A 27061-nucleotide genomic window follows, 5' to 3' on the forward strand; every position below is an offset into this window, starting at 1 on the left:
TACATGGACATTAACATCTGCATATGCTGTTTGGTGTAAACAACAAAAACACACGTATCAATAAAGTTTCCGAAGTAATGCAAGAACTGCAATACCGCATTGTTTTGACCGAACTAACTTTGTGTGACAGCGGGGTAGAGTAAAAACTAGGGGACAAGCAGGTCTGAAACAACAGACAAATTAATACATAAGCTGCAAGGCAACATGGACTCATGGACATATGTGGTATGTGTATGCAATTTCTAGAATTGATACTATAAGAACTTGTTTGTAATTTGTTGTTATTTTGTGTAGTACGGGTATACCATAATTCACATTTCTTGCTGCGCTTGTGTTTGCCCTGCCATTTCGTTCAAAAATAATTGAAATAATATACGAAACTCACATCTGAACATAACATATGGCATTGTGGCACGTATGTTACGTTGCGTAATACATAAAGCAACACAAATGCCTCTAGCAAATTAATCATTCACAGTCGAGCACCGACACTTCGCTCTCACCACCTCACACACACACTCAATGAGAGCGGAATTTTATACCTGCCTTACTCACTTCGTTTTTGTATTTTCTGCAGCGAGATTTTAATAATTAAATGCACACGTTAATGACAAAAGTTTTGCGCGAAGAGCCTATTTATTTTGCTTAAGTTCCGTTGGGTGGAATTGAGTGCGTCAGCCATAGACCAGCCGTCGGCCAGCGCTGAGAGTGTGAGGTGAACTTTTGAGCCAGCTGAGTTTTGCATATAGACAAGTTCAAGAGTATGCCAACTCACATACATATATATATGTATTTATACAAGGAGAGGAGCTGTACGCCACACCGCGGCAGCACTGCACCGCTGCACGCAATCCAATATGGAAAAATTAAATGTTATTAGAGAAGTTGAAAGAAATTACACAAGTTTAATGCGTTCAAAAGTTTTCGCATTAAATTTTATTCGCCCTTAAGGTGTAACCTGAAATAGCAGTAGTATTAGCAACAACATTAGCTGTAAGTATGTGGCACATACTTAGTAAGATCTGAGTGTATGTGAGTGTGCGCCTACATATGCGCTCGTGTGTGGAAGGAAGCCTTGTCAAAGCAACCATAGTAACTGTGAAAGCTAATCAATTCCACCATTTTAAGACTCTAAATATTTTATTTAATATTTTCACACGAAATTCATTATGTGTGACATCTGATATGTTTATTTTATACGTACATAATTAGTTTTGGCTAAAATTACGCTAAATAAAGTTTTGTGCTTCACCTTATTATAAGTTCCTGCTAAATCACATCTTACCACCATATAATGTACCGTAGTAGAACGGCTATTCGAATAGTCCCAAGGTTACGGATCAGTTAATATTCATACGAACGGTTACAAACCGGATATTCGATTAATCGGTTTTCGGGTTATTCGAATAATTTTAAGAGCCCTAGTAAGAAAGTCTTTCTCTATTTTGGGCAACTCTGAAGTACGCTGTGATTTTCATTCTAGTTAGTTCAAGAAAATGTGTCGTTTACGAGTTTTAAAATCTCATGTCTTTTCATTTTAATACTACAATTCGTGGATTTACCAACATTATATTTCTTCACTAAGAACGTCAAACTGGATCTTTTTGTAAATTACTATGCATTTCGACAAAAAAAGTAGTAATTTACACACTATTAAGGGATTCCTCCAGTTCAGAGTTATTTAAAATCGATAAAAAATACATTAAAATATTGAAACGTTTATTGTTCACGTTTTAGAATAGTCGTGCTGATATTTGAGAGTCAAATATGTCGTAGGTATAAATATAATCGATTATTGGAAAATAAAAGGAATGATATGAGAATAAATAATTATCTCCAACAGACTGGGGATACCATATAATGATTGCTGTAGAAGGTGCCAAGGAGTAGGAAAGACTTACGTACATCTTCTACATATGGGGATGTAAGGTTTTGTATAGGAAAATAATAGAAACTATATTGAGTTTGCCGAAAATGTATTGTTCCATAATAAGCTAAACGTATTCGCTTCTAACACACGCGATGCTGTTAAATGTGTAGTACAATCGAAAATCTGAAATGTTCAATTAAAGAGGGGCAAATAGAGGGAATTAATATCACCCGATTCTTTCTCAAATAGAGAAGACAGTTACAATGGTATCAAAATTCCAAAAGCGAATAACATTTTTTATCAGATATACGGTGACCGTTAAGATTAACTTGCAGAAATGGTGAAATGACTAGTCTTGCTTGCAAAATACAACATAATCGGCCAATGGATGATATAAACTAATATATAACACCGATATGGTTGTGATCACTACTAAAAAGCAAAGAAAGAAGTCACATACCAGCAGAATGCTACAAACAAATTATACGAAAGGAGTTGCTTTTAAGTTAAAAGAAACTGATTTTATAAGGGTTTGTCTATTTGAAAAGATTTGTTGATAGCTTTCTAGGCGATGCATTGGATGTCTTTTATATCCAACTAGCTGACCCAGCGGACAAGTTTCTTCCGCCTTAGAGGCAATAAAGGAGCAGATTTTTGATTTTATTAAATTCTTTTTTTTATTAGAATAATATGAAAAATAAAGGATTTCAAAGATTATTTATTAGTTAGCAGCATGCATGGGTTGTACTCTCCAGTCTTGGACCTTGTGATAGACGACATTTTCCGTTTGATAATCAACTTTCAAGGTTACCTTGTCATTTGTTAATATTTATAGATATGGATCGGAAATTGAAGTCGTTTAAACTTACGTCTTATTGGTAGGAATCATCGATATCCTCGAAATGCGAAAACTTCAAATATTCAACCAATGACAACATTATATTTTTTGTCAGTTGCATTTTGTTTTTCCATTTTTATCGAATGAAATGAAAATGTTTTGACTGATGTATTTTTCGTTTTGCTAATAGCTTTTTGCTTTTTTTGTTTTCATTTTTATGAAATGAACGCCTACGCTGGTGGTTTCAATAATCAATTTGTGTTTTTATATGGATATTTGCTGCTAACTAATCTGATCATAAATAATTTGATAAAATTAACGCGAAGTGCGACCGTGAGTGAACGAAATAAAGCAACATAATATAATTAAATAAAAATCATTTTTATTTCACACAAATTATTTGAAGCAATTTAATAACGTGGTTCTAGGGAGAGGCTGTCGCTTCAATATACTTTCGGTTCGTAAACCTCACTCCTCAAACGCTTAGTAGCTGGCGCGGCGAAATTCAAGTGGACGGCAGTTAACTTCCAAGCACTCAAAAGGAGTGTGCTGAAATTACTACCACAAACACAAACGAACATAATTTTGCCCACGCGCCGCTGAGCGCTTTCCAATTGCAGCGAGCAGTTTTTGGCACTGCTCGCAGTTCAAGGTCGTTGTTGTTTGCTTTTAAAGTGTGTTTCGCTTGTTCCCACCTTTTTAGTGCCAAGAACTCATTTGCTGCCTGCGCGAGCCTTTCAACTTCAAACTAAATACATACAAACAATTTTTCTCTGCTAAATTATAACCAAGAGTTCCGCGTGTATATATTTATAAGTATATACGACCGTATAAATTTCATGCAATTTACTCTAGTAAAACGTTTAGTGCAGAACCAGAAAATGAAACCACCGAAAAAGAGTCTTTGTACGGAGGTCTTACCAAAAGCAATGCCTTGTTATTGTTCCTCAATGTTATTAGAAAATTACAAATGTCGACATTTCATACAAAAGCATTTGACACAATTTTTTGTTGAGGTTTTACTAACTTTTCCAAAAATTTTTTCCTTGAACTCTGGGGTGCGTCGAAAAGTGAAATTTTTAAATTATTTGGTAATGAATACGTCAGTTGAATTGTAATTTGTTTTGAGTGCGAGAGTATATGTAAACTCTAGATTTTAAATGAATTCAATTATTTTTCCACATGGTTACAACACAGGCTTTGAGATGCCTGAGTAAACTTTAGGTGCCTTCACTTAGTTTCGTGAGATGATTAAAAGTTTCTGGAAACATTGTAATGTTAATTATAAAAAAGCAATGATTTATTCTTAGACTGATCTCATTTAATTACTTGGGTAATTCCTGGAACAATGTTACCCAAATTTGCCGCCAAGCTACATTATATCCCGGATTATATGTTCACTTAATTTTGCTAAAATATTTAACATACAGTAATCCCCGCTTAAGTGCCCCATTCTTAACATGCAAGACTTTTGAGACACTTAAGCGAAAAAGGCACTTAAATTAATCCCGCTCAAGTGCATCGAGGTACTTACCAAGCTTTTTCTCAAATATTTCGATCTAATATTTTTTCTTTTAGAATAAAAATCACATTTATTTATTATTAATAACAAAAATACTTATTAATAACAATAAATATAAAAAAAAAACATTACAAAACTGTGTTTATGTTTTCCTTTTGACAATACTCAGCGCCTTAAATGTCAAAAATATGAAAAGGTTGTGTTTGTGGTTTAAATATTACAGTCACTTAAGCGGAGACTCTTAACCGGGGAATTTTATATGTAAATTTAGAGGAAAACAACGGTGCCGCAAAATATGGTCCCTTAAGCTGCAAAGGCACTTAAACGGGAGGGCACTTAAGTGGGATCACTGTATTAACCGAAATATACGGTATAAGTTCACCTTTACTACTTTTATTAGTAAAATGGAAGCTAGAGGGTGTTAGGACCCGATTTTACTCATTTTCGGAACAGAGATATATTGCTAGAATAAATACAACCTATATTCTCTCTGGTTTTTTTTAATTATCGGAAATATTTACGGATATTTTTGAGGTCCTCATATTCGGTATTTATGACCTAGAAAAGTTATATTCCGATTTCAACTAGTTATAGGTGAGCGATCCTACACCTCTATAGCAGTATTTGGTTCTTGATTTATATATTGTAATGTGAACAACAGGATGGAGTCATGTGCAAAAGTCCACATATCGCTTATTTACGCCCACGCCCCGACGGAGGAGAAGGACGATGTGGGTAAAGAAGGTGTCTTTGGCACAACAGTCGGAAAATTCAGCATCCATGATGGAACCTCGCCAAATGGCTGAGGCTGAGCGACTTCTTTGCGGAATATGGTCGGAAGAAATCATGCCCGACGATTAGAATCTAAGTGTACAAGAAGGGAGTCCTCACAATCTGCGCCAATTACCTTGGGACAAGCCTCCTCAACAACGCTTATAAGGTTCTATCGAACGTACTGTGTGAAAGACTAAAGCCCACCGTAAACAAACTGATTGGACCTTATCAGTGTGGCTTTAGACCTGGAAAATGTACAACTGACCAGATCTTTCCCATGCGCCAAGTCTTTGCAAGGGCCCGTGAAAAGAGACACGACACGTACCATCTCTTTGTCTATTTTAAAGCTGCTTTCGACAGCATGAAAAGGATTTGCCTCTATGCCGTGATATATGAATTTGGCAAAACTAATACGAATGCGAGAGCTATCGTTAAGCAACACCAAAACCCCCGTCAGAATCGGGAAGGACCTCTCTCGCATTTGTCTCCCACGTCACTGTTGACAATCATAACTTTGAAATCGTAGATAATTTCGTATACCTAGGAACCAGTGTTGACAGTAATAACAATGTCAGCCTCGAAATCCAACGCAGAATCACTCTTGCCAACAGGTGCTACTTTGGACTGATTAGGCAATTGAAAAGTAATGTCCTCTCTCGACGAAGAGAAACCAAACTCTACAAGTCCCTGATCATTCCCGTCCTACTTTATGGAACAGAAGCGTGGACGATGTCTATATCCGATGAGACGGCACTAGAAGTTTTCATTATAAAGGTTTTACGGAAGATTTACGGTCCCTTAAACATTAGCATCGGCGAATACCGCCAACGAAGGAATGATGAGCTATACGGGTTATACGACGACATAGACATAGTTCTGCGAATAAAAAGACATCGGCTACGCTGGCTAGATTATGTTGTTCGAATGGCCGTACGCGCTGCAGCTTTGAAAATGTTTGATGCAGTACCCTCTGAGGGAGACCTCCACATCGTTGGAAGGATCAAGTGGAGAAGGACCTTGCTTCACCAATTGGCGCTAAACTGCCAAAACTGCCAATAAATGGCGCACTGTTGTGGACTCGGCTATAACCGCGTAAGCGGTGTGAAAAAATCATTTGAATGGTAGGCGTGGTGGTGAACCGATGTCACCCAAACAACCTTAGTTTCTTTCATATAATTTTTTCTATACAATTTACTGATTTATCCCATTTTCATATCGTATCACGAGATAATGAAGAAATTTTTCTTTTCAGGGACTTCGGTTTATATTTCGATTTCATATTTAAACTTAATAAGGAGCGGGGCACATCCACTCTCATATGAAAATGCCATTAAAGAAGACCCGCGTAGTGTGCTCTTTTGTACCGAGTTTTACTTTTATAGTTAAATTTGTGGTTAGCTGTTTTAAATTATTATACTCTGTACAACATCTTACAAGAGTATAGAAATTTCTTGGTGACATGAACTACCGTTATGTGAACAAAACTATAATACTCTCTAGCAACTTTGTTGTTGCGACAGTATAAAAATTCTTTTACACTGGGACATAAAACCTTTGGTCTGATATATCGTATAATGGCCGCGAACTTTTTGTAAAGATTAAATTAATAATGTCTTTATTCTTTTTCAAATATGTTTCGAAATCGTACCAGGTAGTAAACCGATCTTAATGTCTCATGAATTTTAGCTATTTATCTAAACTTTTATTTTTTTGTGAACACATCTGCTAAAGTTGTAAGAGAAGTGTAAATAACACTAGTTGAGGCGTCCAATTTCAGTGAGAAATGGGAGAAGTTTAATTTAAGAATTCTAGATATTCTGAACTCAGATTAACTATAATTAAAGCATTGTTAATACACAAATTTTGTGCGTAACTTTGCTAAGACACACCAATCGATTAATTTAACTATTAATTGAATATATTTGTATCGGAGCGGCAGCTGAGTTGACAAATGCCACCGATACGCATGGTAATCGCATTGAAATTCAATTGAGCATTTGAAACGAATGTATATAAACATATTGTAAGTACATTAGGGTGCTGCTGAAATGTATCAAGGATTACATAAAATTCAAAGTTCTTCGCCTTTGACCTCTATGAAACGTGACAACTCCTTCGAACCACCCTAATGCACATGCGTGGACACAAACACGCATATTTGAGACTTGACTTACCCATAACATTGCACTGATGGTCCGGATTCCTCGTATCATAGCCAAGAATTGGTATCGTTGGTATTGCATATCTTGGCGGCACGGTGCTGGAATTGTTGCTAACTGCTGCCGCTATGCCGCCGTCTCTTGTCGCCTGCTGTGAATTACTGCTTGACTGCGTAATCAAATCGGTCTTATGCTGTTGCTGCTGTTGAGCTTGCTGTTGCTCATCCGCCGTGGTGAGCAATATATCGATATTCACCACGCTGCCATTGTACTCACTGCTGTAGTCATTGTAGGAACTGCGAAAGTAAACGTTATCAATTTTGCTATTATTATTATTTCTGCCACTAGCGCCACCGCCACCGTCCGCGCCCTTCGACTCTGCATGCGTGTCGTTTATTGTTTTTGCTGCGGTCGTTGCATTAATAGTTTGTGTCCCGGCGAGACCTAACAAATCTGTGCGACGTGCTGGTGTCGCGCTCTCTAAATCCATAGAATTGTTATTATTATCAGTGTTGCTGTTTGTGTTGTTCTTATTACTGCTGTTGTTGTTGTTGTTGGCGTTAATTTCGGTGGACGTGAGCCAGCGATGGAAGGCGTCATCCTGATCTTCTTCGCTGCTTTCGCGATTAAACACATCCTGCTGCCGGAGTTCCGCTATGTTGTCCTGCAACGGGAGAATCAAAAGGAGAATGTGCTGAGTAAATGGCGGGGATTTTCGTATTTGTGTTAAGTGCCCGGGAAAGTTTTGTGAAAACTTTTGTGCGACGACGCGTTGGCATGACGATTGTAGACATTAAGTGCTTTTTGACCCTCAAGCGAGTGGAAAAGATGGGTCAACGATAGTATGAGTGTGTGTGTGTGGTTGTTACGTTGGCTGAATTTATTTGTCGCTTATTGGAAATTAAATCTTAATGCATTTAAATTGAATTCTAATGAAATGGGTTGCTCTGAGTATCGCTAAAGCCTTTTGCAACACAATTTTATTGGTATTGCTATTAATTATTCGTAGTGGATGAAATTAACATTAAGTGAACTTAGAATAGAAGTTTTCATTAAATTATAACAAATGCTTTTCTTTAGCAAGATTAAAGTAGTAGGTGTTCAAATGGAAAAGTTAGAGGTAGTCGTGCATTTAGATCCCCTTTAAGTGAACAATATTATTTTGTGATATTTCCACGATTAAATCCATAAATGATTAAACTTTTAGAAAGCTTTAATAGTCCGGAAAAAGCAGAAGCAAAAGGTCAGCCGAGTTGAGATTTTTTCTAGACATCTGACTTAATAAAGTTCGTCAATTAGAGGAAATAAAATCATGTTGTTGTCATAAAATGTGTATGTATTTATTATTTATTAATACTACCAATCTGTTTAACAAATTTTATAAAACATTGTTCTATTCCGAAAGTTTTAAATCTGAATTAACTGTCAAAAATTACATTACATGTTTGTAATTAGTTGGAAAGTTTTCATATATAGGTTTTAGTAACATAAAAAAGAATGGTACCTGGTCCCTTGTAAGTTAGGCATCCGGTATCCATTTTACCACATTCAAAATAAAAACAAGCAAGGAAGGGCTAAGTTCGGGTGCAGCCGAACATTTTATACTCTCGCAATTTAATTATTTAATTTCATTAATATAAAACACAATTTGACCCACATATTCGTCTTATATATGGTACAAAGTCCATTGAATGTTGGAAACCCTAATATTAGGTATATGGGAGTTAAGTGAAATTATGCCCCGATTTCATGTATTTTAGGCATGGAGACATATTATTAAAATACAGATATTTCCTCCGAATTTCTTCAAAATATCTGAGAGACCTACCAATATTTTCGGTAAAAAAACATTAGAAGCACTGAGGTCCTCATATTCGGTATATGGGACCTTGAAAATGTATGGCCCGATTTCGGCGATTATTAGAAGGGCGATGCCACAATATAAATGTAGTATTTGTGCAAAGTTCAGTTCCAATACCTAGTGCTTACTTTATATATTGTAAAGTAAACGATTCAGATCGTCTTCAAAGTTCTGGTATATAGATAGAAGTAGGCGTGGTTGTGAACCGATTTGGACAACATATCATTGGGATGCGAGGAAAATATAACAAACCGAATTTCAATGAAATTGGTCGAGTAGTTTCGGAACCACGCCCATTTAAAACTTTATATACTATTTTAAATCTAGCTCTTCTGTATCATCTTTATAATGGAATTTAAGGTTTCTATTGGTTTTCCTTACTGAATTAAAGCATTTTTAGTAGTTTTCAACGTAACCTTTGTATGGGAGGTGGGCGTGGTTAAAATTTTTTTACTATACATATAAGGAAATGCCTGTATATGGAAAAAAACGACTCCTGAGAATTTCGTTGATATAGCTTTAGTAGTTTACGAGATATGTACAAAAAACTTAGTAGGGAGCGGGGCCACGCCCACTTTCCCAAAAATATTACATCCAAATATCCCCCTTCAGCTAACTTACAGCTTGCACAGACGGACGGACAGACGAACGGACAGACAGACATCCGGGTTTGAACTTTACTCGCCACCCTGATCTCTTTGGTATATATAACCCTATATCTAACTCGTTTAGTTTTAGGACTTACAAACAACCGTTATGTGGACAAAACTATTATACTCTCTTTAGCAACTTTGTTGCGAGAGTATAAAAAGACAATGTTATTAATGATGAGTATTGTAAATATTGGTATGTTTTAATCGCAACTGACGTAGATTAGACAAGCACTAAATTCACTATTGCAGGACTACAACATTATGAATGAAGATATGTTCTCTTAAGGGTTCTCAAGTTATTGTACTATATGCATTTGCTCGAAGAGAAACAGTACCATGTTTAGGTGAAAGGAATTTAACTTCAATTGAGTTTTAGTAAATTGCAGACATCCACATTTAAATATTTTTTTTCAACAAAATTTTTTGAAATATAAAATAAGTTTTGATAAGCTTTTTATAAAAAAATTATATTTCAATGAGTCCATATGCCAACGCCAGACAGGCTAGGCCACTGGTATAAGTTCAATTTGTTTGTTGTGTTTTATTATTCTGTTGTAACTTGTGGATTATGAAAATTCTTGATTGGATTTGAATTGGAACTGGATTTTTTAGAAGAATTATGTTCCAACCAGTATCCAGGTACTCTATATCTAGCCGCTCTTTCAAGATGGGAATGTTAGTGGGCAAGATGATGATGAAAATGAAGGTGGAATTCTTGATAATGTATACTCGCATCAATTAAAGCCGGATGTGAAATTGTGCTTGAAAATGGTAGGCGAATCAATACTTACTGCAATCTAGCAGATTTCCTTCAAACGATATTTTAGATGATCCTTTGCCGAGCTCATCGTAGAAATTCTGAGGTCCTGTGCAATGACATACTAGTCACTATCTAAATCCAATCGCAAATATGAGGCGATGTGACGAAATACAACATGCAAAAAATACGATTTTGTACTTTGTTTGTTTTGCTTCCCATCTATCACACAAAACTTTAAAGAACCATATTTTCTCAACTCAAATTTTTGTTAGCTCAATGATATGTAATAACAAGTAAGGAACGGCTAAGTTCGGGTGTAACCGAACATTTTATACTCTTTTAATATTATTAATATAACAAACAATTTGACCCACATATTCGGCATATATATGGTATAAAGTCCACTGAAAGTTGGAAAACCTATTATTAGGTTAGAAGCACCGAGGTCCTCATGTTCGATATATGGGGCCTTGAAAATTTCTGGTCCAATGTTTAGATAGGGCCTGCCACAGTATAAATCCAGTATTTATGCAAAGTTCTGTTCACTAGTGCTTACTTTATATATTGTAAAGTAAACTATTCAGGTCGACTTCAAAGTTCTGGTATATGGGAAGTAGGCGTGGTTGTGATCCGATTTGGCATATTTTCACAACATATCATTCGGATGCAAGAAAAATAATACCAGCCAAGTTTCATTGATATTGGTCGAGTAGTTTCGGAGATATGGTGTTTGACCCATAAGTGGGCGGAGCCACACCCACTTAAAATTTTGTATACCAATTTGGGTGGAGCCCTTCTGTACCTTCTTTATATTGATATTTAAGGTTTCTGTTGTTTCCCTTACTGAATTAAAGAATTTTTTGTAGTTTTCAACATAACCTTTGTATGGGAGGTGGGCGTGGTTACAATCCGATTTCCTTTTTGGAATGTATAAGGTAGTGCCTAATATAAACGTTACTAGAAAGTTTGGTTGATATAGCTTAATTAGTTTACGAGATATGTACAAAAAATTTAGTAGGGGGCGGGGCCACGCTCACTGCTCCAAAAAAATTATATGCGAATATCCCCTTCATAGTGCGATCCTTTGTACCAAATTTTATTTCTATAGCTTTAGTTATGGCACTTTATGTGTTTTCGGTTTTCGCCATTTTGTGGGCGTGGCAGTGGTCCGATTTTGCTCATCTTCGAAAGCAACCTTCATATGGTTCCAAGAAATAAGTGTGCCAAGTTTCATCAAGATATCTTAATTTTTCTCAAGTTACAGCTTGCACAGACGGACGGACGGACGGACAGACAGACATCCGGATTTGAACTCCACTCTTCACCCTGATCACTTTGGTATATATAACCCTATATCTAACTCGTTTAGTTTTAGGACTTACAAACAACCGTTATGTGAACAAAACTATAATACTCTCTTAGCAACTTTGTTGCGAGAGTATAAAAAGAATTAATATTTTTTTCAAGTAAACGTGCACATATAGTATATGTATATCTTTAACATGGGAACCGCTTTAAGCGATTATAGCCGAGTCCACCAGAACGCGCCACTTGTTTCTCCTTTTTGCTTTTTGGCGCCAACTGGAAACACTAAGTGAAGCCACTTTCTACTTGATCCTTCCATCGGAGTGGAGGTCGTCGTCTTCCGCGGCATCCTCCAGCGGGTAGTGCATCAAACACTTTCAGAGCTGGAGTGTTTTCATCCATCCGTACAACATGACCTAGCCAGCGTAGCCGCAGTCTTTTTTACCGCTGAACTATGTTAATGTCGTCGTATAAATCGTACAGCTCATCGTTCCGTCTGGGGTATTCGCCGTTGCCAATGTTTAGAGGAACATAAATCTTGCAAAAAACTTTTCTCTCGAAAACCACAAGAGTCGTCTCATCGGATTATGACATCGTCCACGCTTCAGAACCATAAAGCAAGACGGGAATGATAAGCGACTTGTAGAGTTTGATTTTGATTCGTCGACAGAGGAATTTACTTTTCAATTACAACGGATAACTTGAGTAAAATTTGTAATATCTTAATGAAAGGTGGAACTCATATTCCTTGAGACCATGAGAGGGTTGCTTTCGAAAATACATAAAGTGTCATAACTAAGCCATAAATAAAGTTATAATAATATAATTTGGAATAAAGGATCGCACTAGGAAGGGGCACATTTGGATGTTATTTTTATAACGGAATGCGGAAGTGGGCGTGACCCCGCCCCCAAATCGGTTATTTGTATATATCTCGCAAACCAATGGCGCTATATAAACACAACTTTCTGCAGTCGGTTCCCTTACGTACCACATCATACACCATTGAAATCCGATAATAAGCACGCCCACCTCCCATATAAAGGTTATGTTGAAAATTACTAAAAGTGCGTTAACTCGGTAACGAAAAACGTCAGAAACACTAAATTTTACAGAAAAATGACGGAAGGAAGCTGTACTCAGATTGTTTTGCAAAATGGAAAATGGGCGTGGCATCGCCCACTTATGGGTCAAAAACCATATCTCAAAAACTATTCGACAGATTTCAAAAAAAAATCGTTATATAATATTATCTGGACACCCTGATGACACATGTGGGATATGGATGAAATCGGTTCACAACCACGACAACTTCCTATGTAACTCAATTTTGAATTCTTTTGATTCGTTCACTTTATAATACATATATACATTAGGAACAAATGAAGATAGCGGAATAAAACATTACACAAATACTGTATTTGAGCTGTGACATCACTTGTGGAAAAATTGTCAAAATCGAACCATGACTTTTCAAGGCCCCTGATATCGAATATGAAGAACTCAGTGCCCCATGGTAACTTATCACCGAGAATTTCGGTAAATCTCTCAGGTATTTTAATTTAATTCAGAGGAAATCTTTTGCTTCTAATAGTGTGTCTCTGTAACAGAATTAGTTAAAATCGGGTCATAACTTCCCCTAGCTCTTATATACCTAATTATAGGATTTTCAAAAATACGAATATATCTTATCCAAATTAAATAAGCATATAATCTTAGATATAATGTATATTGGTGATTAAACGTGATATAGTGAAATCAGTACAGGAATTACCTCAGCACTCACATACTATATATGATGATTTTCGTTTTTCTATTGGACTTTATGCCGAATATATGGGTCAAATTGTGTGTTATCTTAAAAAAAAAACTATATCAATAAATTGCGAGAGCAAAAAATGTTCGGTTGCACACGAACTTAGCTTTTCCTTACTTGTTTTTTGGTGTGCTTATTTATTATTCAAGAGTATGGTGAGACGTTTTAGTTTCGAGATATGTACTTTGTCTGCTTAATATCGAATAATAAACACAACAATAATGGGAACTACAAAAATGCGATAACCACCTGAGAAATAACGCCAACAATTTTATTTAAATCAAAGAAAATTTTAATCTCACAAACTAGGTGACCAATTTGAACAAAATTTAGATCACAACATCGCCATTATTTACTCTTTTCATAATTTAAAAATGACTTAAAGAACTTAACTGTGAATTCTTGCAGTGTATTTGTCAGTAATTTACTTTAATTTTTGAACTGATGATTTATGAGTTTCGTCGGCTGTTCGCAGACCCGCAACCTATTTTTTGCGCTGAGATCCACATAATATCATACTATATTTACAAACACCTACTATATGTATGTATGTAGCAGAATATATAGGAAGTAGGCAGCGGCATATACATGTGAGTTGAATAAAACTCACAAGAGCGAGATCATAATCGCTAAGCTCATTTCACGCTACCATGCATATCAGCAAAAACAGAAATATTATAAGCATATGTATATACATATGTATGTATATGAGCGCTCCTGACATATGAGGCTATTAGCGTTTAACACTGAAAATAATGGCAATACATGCACACTCGCAAACAAAAGCAATCGGCTGTCATAAGCGTGACGCAAATAAACAGCAGCAATCATCAACTATAACTGTATGCGTACTCGCTAGCTGCTTTGCTGCCTCTTAGGCCGCATTTCTGCTCATCAATTTTCTCGCACACATGACATTACTCCCAAAAGTATGCTTAAACCACGAGCACTTTCCATATCGGCGCCTCTCATGCAGCAAATTGCCGTAAAGCAGCCTCGACGCAGTTCAATTCACGAGTGCGGACAACTTTTAACTAAGCAACACGCAATATTGTCGTGGTTGTGTGTATGTCTGTATGCCTATTAACGTGAGTGTTGTTGCACAACAAAAACAACAACAACGCACTCATGCGATCTACCAATGTTGTTGCAATTTCAGTGGCAACAAAGGGCATTAAGCACGCTCCCACACACACACACACTCGCGAGTAATCGCCATTATACGCACGCGAACTTGCATTCGAACCCCTCCTCCCCCCTTTCACCCGTCCCACAAAATTAGCACGATTGCGCGTACAACAAACCAAATTAGTCAATCGACGTATGCCACTGCGGTTGGCGGTTTGATAGTTGTGCCGTTGTTGCTGTTGCATGTTGTTGTTGACGCTTGAGTTAAGAGCGCTGCAACAGCGACTAAAAATAGTGCCATGAGTTACGGAATTTAATTACACGCATGTTGTGTACGTGGAAATCTGGTATTCGCTGTGATTGTCAGAAGTTTTTGTTGCTCGTACTCCTTTGCGTTCCCTGTTTTTCCGCGTAATTGCCAACACTCTGACACTTAGTAATTGGTATCAACAGCTCCCGAACGGATGCAAAAAATCATTTAAAATATTTGAAGCTTTGACCTCAACAAATAGTCAGTGGCCATGAGTGTTTCCTAGAATGTCCAGCTGGTTAAGGCTTTTTCCATTTTAGCTGCTCTAAAGCAATCAAGCGAACTAAATAACATTCTGACGAAATATTAACTCGATGATCTCGACAAGTTTTCCGAGAAAACGCTAATGTAACTTGGGTTCCATACTAGAATAGCTTTTGATGCTTTACACGGCGTCAAATATTATTATTTGGTCAGCAGGTTTTTGGATTCCAACTAACAATTTATTCTATAATAGGAAAGTCCTCGATGATGATGAAGATAAAAATTTTTATTCAATTGATTTTACCTTAAGCTTGGAAATTTCTTCAATAGAAATCTCTATAATATTTGCATCAGCCAGGTTAGATTGAGGGGTAGATCTCCGCAAATACAGATAATCTCACTTGGACAGACAGATTCGACTGTCCTTTGTGATACCCGGATACTTCTGACGGATCTCTAAGACCCTTATGATACGTCAAAGCGCTTGGGTTCTATTATAAAGAATTATTAAGTCGACTAATGTCGATTCCAGTAATTCACTGGGTTCGCCGAAGAGGTGCCTACCAGGTGCTTTTACCAAAGTCTGGCGAATGCTGGACATTGAAGGAGGAAGTGCTTGGATTTCTCTTCGCCTTCCTCCAAACAGCTTTGGCAACTAGCATCTGGCTTGATTCCAAACCTCTCCGCGTGTGTGCCTATTGGAAAATGACCAGTAAGCATACCAATGATTGCCGAGAGCTGAGTCTTAATAAGGGACAGCAGCTGGAAGGACCGTTTTCGATCCACTGCAGGCCAGAAATACCTCGCTATTGCACAGGCGCTGGTTGTTCAGCTCGAAGTCAGTGAATCCAGCGCTCTAGCACAAGTGGACAACGGTCTATAAACACGCTTCCTCTCCGTTGCAAGCTGATCCGCTTAGCAGTTTCAAGCGATTTGGAGGTGGGAGGATACCCACATAAGTCGGATTACATTTTAGTTTGAATCTGCTGATAACGATGTTAGACACTCCTTTAGTAGCTTAGAGCGTAGTGTCATTAAAGTCAAGGACAGTATTGCCGCTTTGCTATCGGCGTGAATACACACCTATCTAAAGGATGCCGCAGTTTGTCTACTGCTACCTCAATGGCAGCCACCACTGCCTGAAAGACGCTAAAATTGTCCGGCAGACGAAAACTGGAGTTAATTGAGAGCTTCGGACAAAATACTCCTCCCTACCTTCTCCCTGAGCTTCGTGCTTCGTAGATAAGGGATGCACGCTAATGACGATCTTTGTCGCAATGTACCGGCCTACTACAACCACGGGTATAGCGTTTGAAATGTCATTTAGAGCCATGGTTGCAAGAAATTTAAGCATTGTTTGTGAATAAGCTTAGTATAACTTTGGGCAATAAAAGAAATTGAAAAGACTCCAATCTAAAGAGCACAAAGCACACTACAATGGTGAACAAAGGGTTCGAAAACAGCGAAAGGAATCGGGCCGAGAACCAAATTAGTCAGTGTCCATGGGTTGCCTTCCAAGCATTTTTCAAGCCGAGGTAAATGCGATTAGTTAGGGCGCAGAGATTATGTCAGAGAAAAACTATAACGGGGAACAAATCGCCATCTCCAGAGACCGTCAAGAGCCATTGGCTATTTCATTACTTGAAATCATATCGTTAATGGTACTGGAATGCAGAGAACAACTTAACAAGATAACCTCGAGAAATCGGATAATTTTAATATGGCCATAACGGCATAGTATCTGATCAGCTGGCTAAAAGAGCGACCACAATCAAGCCTATAGAACCTGAGATCTTTGCGGTAGGCCCATACGCCACCAAAGAAGGGCTCAGGAACGTAGAAAAGCGGGGTAGGGAACGGCACTGACTGCAAATATATAGAATACATCATTGCATATTATTCCTGAGTGGGTACAACCTGAAACGGTTCGAAGAAATCATCACCCTACGCAGGGACAATTGTGGCAATAGGTGGCAGTATACACTGGACACAGTAGGTTAAGATGTCATTTACACAAAATGAGACACTGTGCCACAGAACTTTACAGATTTGCGAGTTCGCAGCGGAGATAACGGAGCATCTACTCCACCATTGCCCAGCAGTTACTAGAAGAAGAAGTCAAATTATAGCTGTTAAGATTCCTTAACGGGATAGGGTTAGATGAGTTGATGCGTTAAGACGGAGGGCACAATAGACTATGGGTCGCAGTGTACACCTCATAATATTATCTATATATCTATGTCAAAGTTATGTTTCTTAAAAATAATTATCTAAACTGAAAGGTTCTCGATCTTTTTCCTTCCGTCAATGTTTTATTTGATATTTATGTTAGTGAACTCTGCGCTCCACCTATGAGCTCTGCCATGCCAAAATCGTGCTTGGCGATTTCAATGCTAGCGTGGGTAAAGAAGGTGTATTTGGCACAACAGTCGGAAAATTCAGCCTCCATGACAAAACATCGCCAAATGGCTTGATGCTGATCGACTTCGCTCGGGCCCGAAATATGGTTGTCTGTAGTACTAGTTAAGTATAAGAAAATCCCTCCAATCCATCGAAACCCTTGGCTTTCGGAAAAGTTGAAAAAACAGCTGGTATGATGAGGATTGTCGTCTCGCAGTGGAGAGGAAACAGACTGCCTACCTTGCAACGTTACGATCGACCGCAACACGAGCGGGATGGGAAAGTTACCGAAAGCTGAAGAGCGAAGAGAGACGCCGAAATGCGTGAGTATGAAGAGCTTGACAAGCTGACAGACAGCGGTAATTCTCGAAAATTTTACAAAAGAACCGTCGACTAACAGAAGGTTTCAACACCGGAACACACTCCTGTAGGACGCCCAGAGGTGATCTAGTTGTTGATGACCAGAGTATACAGTGCTTGAGGAGAGAACACTTCTCCAGCCTGCTGAATGGCAGTGAAAGTACAACACCAGGAGAAGGCGAACCCGATTCCCAAATCGATTACGATAGACCAGTTGTTCCATTGCCCGACCGTGAAGAAATTAGAACAGCAATCACCCGCTTGAAGAACAACAAGGCGGCGGGTCCGATGGATTACCGGTCGAGCTATTCAAATACGGCGGCGAAGAGCTGATAGGGTGTATACATCAGCTTCTTTGCCCGACCATTGGAATCTCAGTGTGCCCAATCCACAAAAAGGGAAACCCCACAATCTGCGCCAATTACTGTGGGATAAGCCTCCTTAACATTGCTTATAAAGTTCTATCGAGTGTGAAAGTGTGAAAGACTAAAGCCCACCGTTAACAAACTTATTGGACCTTATCAGTGTGGCTTTAGACATGGAAAATCAACAACTGACCAGATATTCACCATGAGCCAAATCCTGGAAAAGACCCGTGAAAATACCCATCTCTTTGTCGATTTTAAAGCTGCCTTCGATAGCACGAAGAGCAGTTGCCTCTATGCCGCTATGTCTGAATAGGTATCTCTGCAAAATTAATACGGCTGTTTAAGTTGACGTTGAGCAACACCAAAAGCTCCGTCAGGATCGGGAAGGAGCTCCCCGATCCGCTCGATACCAAACGAGGTTTCAGACAAAGAGACTGACTATCGTGTGACTTCTTTAACCTGATGCTGGAGAAAATAATACAAACTGCAGAGCTAAATAGAGAAAGTACAATTTTCTATAAGAGTGTACAGCTCCTGGCGTACGCCGATGATATCGATATCATTGGAAACGACACCCGCGCCGTTAGATCTGTTTTTTTCCAGACTGGATAAGGAAGCGAAGCATATGGGTCTGGAGGTGAACGAGGACAAGACGATATATCTCCTGTCATCAAACAAACAGTCAGCCCATTCGCGTCTTGGCTCCCACGTCAATGTTGACAGTCATAACTTTGAAGTTGTAGATAATTTCGTATACCTAGGCACCAGCATCAACACCGATAATAATGTCAGCCTTGAAATCCAACGCAGAATCACTCTTGCTAACAGGTGCTACTATAGACTGAGTAGACATTTGAAAAGTAAAGTTCTCTCTCGACGAACAAACACTAAACTCTACAAGTCCCTCATCATTCCAGTCCTACTTTATGGTGCAGAAGCGTGGACGAAGTCATAATGCGATGAGACGGCACTAGGAGTTTTCGAGAGAAAGGGTTTGCGAAAGATTTATGGTCCCTTAAACGTTGGCAACGGCGAATACCGCAGAAGATGGAATGATGAGCTGTATGTGTTGTTCAGCGACAAAGACATAGTCCAGCGAATAGAAGACAGCGGCTACGCTGGCTAGGTCATATTGTTTGAATTGACGAAAGTGCCTAGCTCTGAAAGTGTTTGATGCAGTACCCGCTGGTGGAAGCCGAGAAAGAGGGAGGCCTCCACTTCGATGGAAAGACCAGGTGGAGAAGGACCTGTCTTCACTTGTTATTACCAATTGGCGCCAAACTGCCGAAAGGAGAGATGTGTGGCTCGCTGTTGTGGACTCGGCTATAACCGCGTAAGCGGTGTCTAGAGAAAGAAGAACTATGCAGTGGTACATTAATCTAACCAAGAACTATTATTCTGTAGCCAATAAAGATTTCATTGCTAAATAAAATAGTCTATATTTTACATAAAACAGCAAAATGGTGCTTGCGGAAATAGTCTTGCCATTATTGCAATTAGATTTCCCACGTTTTTAAAAACATTTAATCGTGGAACAAAGTTTTTTTATATTTTACACTTTAACTTCAGTGGACCACACCACACCACTCAAGTTTTATCTTCACTAACGAAGTCTATCCATTGCAGTAGTTTCTTAAATGTGATTAAAACTGTGGTCATTGACATGTATAAAAGTAGCTGTCATCGATTGGCTCAACGTAGTAGTTGATCTAGAAGTGTTGACATTATTGCAGTTTACTAATATTTATTAATCTCTTTGGAAAATAAATACATACATATATGGATATACGAAAAATTATAGGATGCCAATCCCATTGGGGTTTTACTTAAGGATATATTCTTGTATATTTTTTAACATAAAAGTTTAAGTTTATATACACAACACACTTCGGTAGCTAACTTTCAAGTTTATTAATGTAAAAATTGTATTGAGTTTGCCCATGTACACTTCAAAGTGACCGACCAGTACGCTTATACACTAAATTTGTTGTGACAATTCAATCAGCAATCTAATAAATTTGTTTTGGTCACACGATTTTCTATAAAAATGATTTAGAGTGAACTATGTGGCATATATTGGGTGTGTTGGTGTTTGTGATTATACAAATATAACTACAAACTTTATACGCGCGTATGTACGCATACCCAACAGGTGTGGCTCTGTACTTCACTTTAATGGCCACGTTCGCATTTTACTCAGTCCATGCAGTTTTTATTGGCCTATGAGCGTAAATTTTATGGAAGCATGGTAGTTGGTTATAGCACCGTTGGTTGCTTCATCCACCCAGCTGTAATTTTTAAAACGTTTTTCTGCTGACAACACAATTTGAATGAGTAAAAATTGAATTATGTCTTTCTTTCTTTTTATTGTGCAATTTTTCTCTCATACAATAGAGTGAACAAGAGATTATTGAATTGGGCTTTAGTTTATAAGAAATTGAAATTTTAAATTTTATAGTTTTACTCAGCTTCCAGTTATAAAATTGGGGAGTTTGATTTTCTTAATTTTATGTGATACTCTTAAATTAATTTAATACTGAAATCTTCACTGGTATAAATCACAGATTAGATTAGAGTTATTAGAGGATCGCACTGCGACCTACGGTCTATTGTGCCCTCTCCTATTTATCACAGAATACCGTCCAGTCCTGTAGCTCTAAGAAAACTTAGTAACGCTGCAGTGCTGGTGGTCGCGATACTTTCTCTTAGAATAATGGGGATATAGAGACCCCATTTCCTTCCTCCTTAAACCCGCAATCGCGTGACATTCCAGGAGTAGGTGCTCAGGTGTTTCCGCTTTCAAATCACAGATTCTGCACAGGTCCGTAGAGCAGATCCCGAGTTTGTTCAGATGACACCTTAGTCTGCAGTGGCCAGTGTAGAGTGCCACTAGTTGTCTCATTTTGCTTCTTGGGAGCGCAATAAGTTGCTTGAATCTTTGCAGTTGTACCCCCCTAGGAACAGTTTCGAGTAGCGAAGTCCCTGCTTCGAGTAGTCCATTTCTCAGGGATTGCGGACCAACGGAGGGCACTGACCCCACCGGTCTGGTAGCCTCGGCTTTTCTAGCTAGCTGGTCTGCGAGTTCGTTGCCTTGTATACCTCTGTGTCCCGGTACCCAGAACAGTGTTAGTTTGTTGTTGCTGCACACTCTATTGAGTTTTCCAATGCAGTCCAGGACCAAGCCCGAGTTTATTTCGAAGGATGATAGTGCCTGGAGAGCCGCCTGTCTATCACTGGTGATGGCAATTCTTTTGCCGTGATAGTTCCTGTCTGAAATTATTTCAGCGCATTTGCTAATAGCATAGACCTAAGCCTGAAAGATACTGGGAAAGTGTCCCATGGGCATTGACAGATTTATACGTGGTCCCGCGAGCCCGGCACCTATACCATCTGTGGTCTTAGAATATATACCATAGTGTGGTGGAATAATCAAATATAGAAAGTACAGAAAGAGGTTCCAACACTTTAATGACCACTTCAAATACCGTTTGAAAAATCGGATATAAGACGAATCGAAGGCGGTTATGACACAAACTTGGCTCTAAAGATTGACGGAAGTTAGATGGATTGACCAAATATACAACCTTTTCGTATACATCACACTTAAACCATAAATACAAAATATCATATGAAAACTTTTATGGGGTGGCGTATTCGAAATCCTCAAAAATATGTATTTTCTCGTAAATAAACCTAATTTTAAATAAATCCTCCACTATTATTAAATTTCTCCTCATTTCCTGAAACTATTAATTTCTGCCCCTTGGAGGATGGGATCATGTGTAGAAGTTCACGCAAGTGGGGAAAGTTTTTGATTGTCATTCACTTGGGAGTTCCCAGAAACGATTCTTCTCCACATGGTTCAAGCAGCTCACGACTTCCGGTTTTAGACCAAGTATCCTCTGGGTAGAAAACAGACATCCGTTTGAAGGCGAGCTAAAGTGAGAAGGCGAAGCTCGCTTATGCGGTTGTGCGTAGGGCTTGGGACCCACCACATAAAAACACCCCCCAATGAAAAATCTACGAAAGCCTCGGATGAGACACCCCCCTTTTGATGACGACCCCTGCAAACGTTTTAAGGATAATGATATAAGGGCATGCACCTGGAATGTCCGGACCCTTAATTGGGAAGGTGCCTCTGCTCAGCTGGTTGATGTCCTCATACGACTCAAGGCTGACATCACCGCCATCCAAGAAGTGCGATGGACGGGACAAGGACGGAAGAAGGTGGGTCCTTGTGACATCTACTACAGCGGCCATATAAAGGAGCGCAAATTTGGTGTTGGATTTGTGGTGGGAGAGAGACTCCGTCGCAGAGTCCTGGCATTCACCCCGGTGGATGAACGTCTTGCCAATATCCGCATCAACGCGAGGTTCTTCAACATATCGCTGATTTGCGCCCACGCCCCAACGGAAGAGAAGGACGATGTGACCAAAGATGCTTTCTATGAGCGCCTAGAACGCACCTATGAGCGCTGCCCCCGTCACGATGTAAAAGTCGTGCTTGGTGATTTTAACGCCAGGGTGGGTAAAGAAGGTGTCTTTGGCACAACAGTCGGAAAATTCAGCCTCCATGACGAAACATCGCCAAACGGCCTGAGGCTGATAGACTTCGCTGGGGCCGGAAATATGGTCGTCTGTAGTACCAGATTCCAGCATAAGAAAATACATCAAGCTACTTGGCTGTCTCCTGATCGAAACACGCGGAACCAAATCGATCACGTTGTGATAGACGGAAGACATGTCTCCTGTGTTTTAGACGTGCGTACGCTCCGAGGACCAAATATAGACTCGGACCATTATCTGGTCGCAGCGAAGATACGCACCCGCCTCTGTGCAGCAAAGAATGCCCGTCAACAAACACAAGGAAGGTTCGGTCTTGTAGAGACCAAGGTGGTAATCTGGTAACCGATGTCCAGGGCATACTGGGATTATGGAGGGAACACTTCTCCGACCTGCTGAATGGCAGTGAGAGTACAACACCAGGAGATGGCGAACCCGATCCCCCAATCGATGACGATGGAACAGATGTTCCATTACCCGACCATGAAGAAATTCGAATAGCAATTACCCGCTTGAAGAACAACAAAGCAGCGGGGGCCGATAGATTACCGGCTGAACTATTCAAATACGGCGGCGAAGAACTGATAAGGTGCATGCATCAGCTTCTTTGCAGAATATGGTCGGAAGAAAGCATGCCTGACGATTGGAATCTCAGCGTGCTCTGCCCAATCCATAAAAAGGGAGATCCCACAATCTGCGCCAATTACCGTGGGATCAGCCTACTAAATATCGCATACAAGGTTCTATCGAGCGTACTGTGTGAAAGACTAAAGCCCACCGTCAACAAACTGATTGCACCTTATCAGTGTGGCTTTAGACCTGGAAAATCGACAACTGACCAGATATTCACCATGCGCCAAATCTTGGAAAAGACCCGAGAAAAGAGGATCGACACACACCACCTTTTTGTCGATTTTAAAGCTGCTTTCGACAGCACGAAAAGGAGCTGCCTTTACGCCGCGATGTCTGAATTTGGTATCCCCGCAAAACTAATACGGCTGTGTAAATTGACGTTGAGCAACACCAAAAGCTCCGTCATGATTGGGAAGGACCTCTCCGAGCCGTTCGATACCAAACGAGGTTTCAGACAAGGTGACTCACTTTCGTGCCACTTCTTTAACCTGATGCTGGAAAAAATTATAAGAGCTGCAGAGCTAAACCGAGAAGGTACAATCTTCTACAAGAGTGTACAGCTCCTGGCGTACGCCGATGATATTGATATCATCGGAAGCAACAACCGCGCCGTTTGTTCTGCCTTTTCCCGCATGGATAAGGAGGCGAAGCGAATGGGTCTGGAGGTGAATGAGGACAAGACGAAATATCTCCTGTCACCAAGCAAACAGTCGGCGCATTCGCGTCTTGCTCTACAAGTCGCTTATCATTCCCGTCCTGCTCTACGGTGCAGAAGCTTGGACGATGTCAACATCAGATGAGACGGCACTAGGGGTTTTCGAGATGAAAATTTTGACGATGGAACGATGAGCTGTACGAGTTATACGACGACATTGACATAGTTCAGCGAATAAAAAGACAGCGGCTACGCTGGCTAGGTCATGTTGTCCGAATGGACGAAAACACTCCAGCCCTGACAGTGTTCGAAGCAGTACCCGCCGGAGGAAGCCGAGGAAGGGGAAGGCCTCCACTCCGTTGGAGGGACCATGTGGAGAGTGACCTGGTTACACTTGGGATCTCCAACTGGCGCCGAACTGCGAATGAGAGAGAGAGGTGGCGCACTATCGTCGATTCGGCTATAACCGGCTAAACGGTTGCAACGCCAATCACGTACACATTAATTTCTGCCCTACCATAACATTATTCGTTCTCTCACTCGTTGCAACACCAAAGGAAGGACCCAAGTCAACCAAGTTAATTTAGAATAAACAAACAATTTTTTCTTCATAAAGTCGCCTAATGTCTCGTGAAAGTGTCACAATAAACGTTAATAATTCTTGCACAACACATTCCACATAAAATAAAAATAAATTACAGGAAAAGAGCAGGGAGCCGAGAATGAAGCAAGCCGAAACACTTTAAGCCAGCCGACCGAGCAATTGAGCTCATAGCAAACATTTGCGGCCAATGTCCATTTCTCGCTTAATTAAGGTCAAATGGCTGTGGAAATGAATCGAACAAGGGGCAGCGGGTGGCGACAATGAGCTAAACGACTTGAAAGACGCTCGACGGAGCGATTTAATGTGAATATAGCGTAAGAGTTGAGGAGAGGGATAAGGCATACTAATATACATCTAAATGTTTAAATGGCGTTATATATGGAATAGTGTTCAAGTGTGAGTGTGTTTAGTGGTGTATCCGTGTTAATGAAGCAATAATACAAGCAGTTAAGTAAATATTCAAATTCAACGAAGCATTCCAAGGGTATGGGTTAGCTGACACTTGAAGGAACTACAAACTACCTCTTTAGTTTGGTTAACAAGTTGGAGTTAATTATTTTTTCCTAATCCGGAATTTTTAATTCAAGTGTTAATATTTATTCAAGTAATATCCAATATTATTTGCCAATCGTTTCTCATTTCCAGGTTATAGCGCGTTGTGGCGGTTTGTGATTTCGGTTTTCGTTAAAACGTTTGGCTGATTTGGTTTATGAATCTTCTTCCGTTTATTATTTCTTAGCTCCTTTAATGGATCAGCTTTCAAGTTTCTTTCTTCTAATTTTTTTACGAGAGTTTGGATTTCACTTTCAAAAAAATATAAGACGTCATTGATGATGAAAATTTCCACTAAACCCTACAGAAAACACTAGAAAAAGAAATGGGAAAGAAAGATTGATCAATAACTTTTTTGGCTAAGCTGCTAACGACGATATTTTTTATCCATCTCTATCCGGTGAGCACTTTGAGGTCTTAAGTATATATTGCCCTCAAGTCATATCTTCTCCGAACTGGTGGGTTTTCAGGGCAATAGATCAAGTTATAAAGTAGTATTTTCTGACCAGCGCAACTTTAGTTAAGAGTGTCTCATTTTCAGCCTTTGTAACAACTTAACTCAATTTTATGATATTTTCAGAACAGCGTTACCAAAAATGGAGTTGTTCTGGCAATAGTTAATTATGGAATACAAGTATAATAGAAATCATATCAGAAATTTATTTTTGGAAAATTTGGGTTGTGATCTATTTAAGACTCATAAATTTCCAATTTACAAGCGACTTATAAAATAATGAATATATTGACAACTGAAATAACATAACTATTCACAAAGAACACAAAGCTCTAAATTTGTGTGTGCCGTTTTTATACTCTCGCAACAAAAGTTGCTAAGATAGGTTTGTTCACATAACGGTTGTTTGTGTCACCAAGAAATAAAAGAGTTGGATATGGGGTTATATATATATAAAAATGATCAGGATGACGAGTGGAGTTGAAATCCGGATGTCTGTCCGTCCGTCTGTCCGCCTGTCCGTCCGTCCGTCCGTGCAACGGATAACTTGAGTAAAAATTGAGATATCTTAATGAAACTTGGAACACATGTTGTTTGGAACCGTGAGAGGGTTGCTTTCGGGCAAAATCGGACCACTGCCACGCCTACAAAATGGCGAAAACCGAAAACACATAAAGTGTCATAACTAAGCCATAAATAAAGTTATAAAAGTAAAATTTGGACCAAAGGATCGCACAAGGAAGGGGCATTTTGGATATAATTTTTTTGGGGAAGTGGACGTGGCCCCGCCCCCAAATCAGTTATTTGTATATATCTCGCAAACCAATGAAGCTATATAAACCAAACTTTCTGCAGTCTGTTCGCTTATGTATCCCACCACACACCATGTAAATAGTTGAAATCGAATAATAACCACGCCCACCTCCCATACGAAGTTGAAAATTACAAAAAGTGAGTTAACTCCCTAACGAAAAACGTCAGAAGCACAAAATGGAAAATGGGCGTGGCATCGCCCACTTATGGGTCAAAAACCATATCTCAGGAACTACTCGACCAATTCGAATGAAATTCGGTATATAATATTTTCTTGACACCCTGATGACACGTGTGGAAAATGGATGAAATCGCTTCAAAACCACGACAACTTCCATATGAAGAATTCTGTAACCCATGGTAATTTTTCACCGAAAATTTCGGTAAATCTCTCAGGTATCTTAATTTAATTCAGAGGAAATGTTTTTCTTCTCATTGTGTGTCTTTGTACCTGAAATG

General features: G+C 39.2%; 1 protein-coding gene across 2 annotated transcripts in view; it reads right to left on the reverse strand.

Annotated features, from left to right (window-relative positions):
• The window catches only part of LOC105219100 (putative uncharacterized protein DDB_G0282129), an 85753-nt gene that overhangs the window by 23741 nt on the left and 34951 nt on the right, over positions 1 to 27061 (reverse strand). For both annotated transcript variants that reach the window (XM_029044768.2, XM_029044765.2), the window contains exon 6: positions 7179 to 7827. In XM_029044768.2, coding sequence (XP_028900601.1) covers positions 7179 to 7827 — 649 coding nt within the window. The remainder of the gene's footprint in view (positions 1 to 7178; positions 7828 to 27061) is intronic.

This window comes from Zeugodacus cucurbitae, chromosome 6, assembly GCF_028554725.1.
Source record: "Zeugodacus cucurbitae isolate PBARC_wt_2022May chromosome 6, idZeuCucr1.2, whole genome shotgun sequence".
Lineage (NCBI taxonomy): Eukaryota > Metazoa > Arthropoda > Insecta > Diptera > Tephritidae > Zeugodacus > Zeugodacus cucurbitae.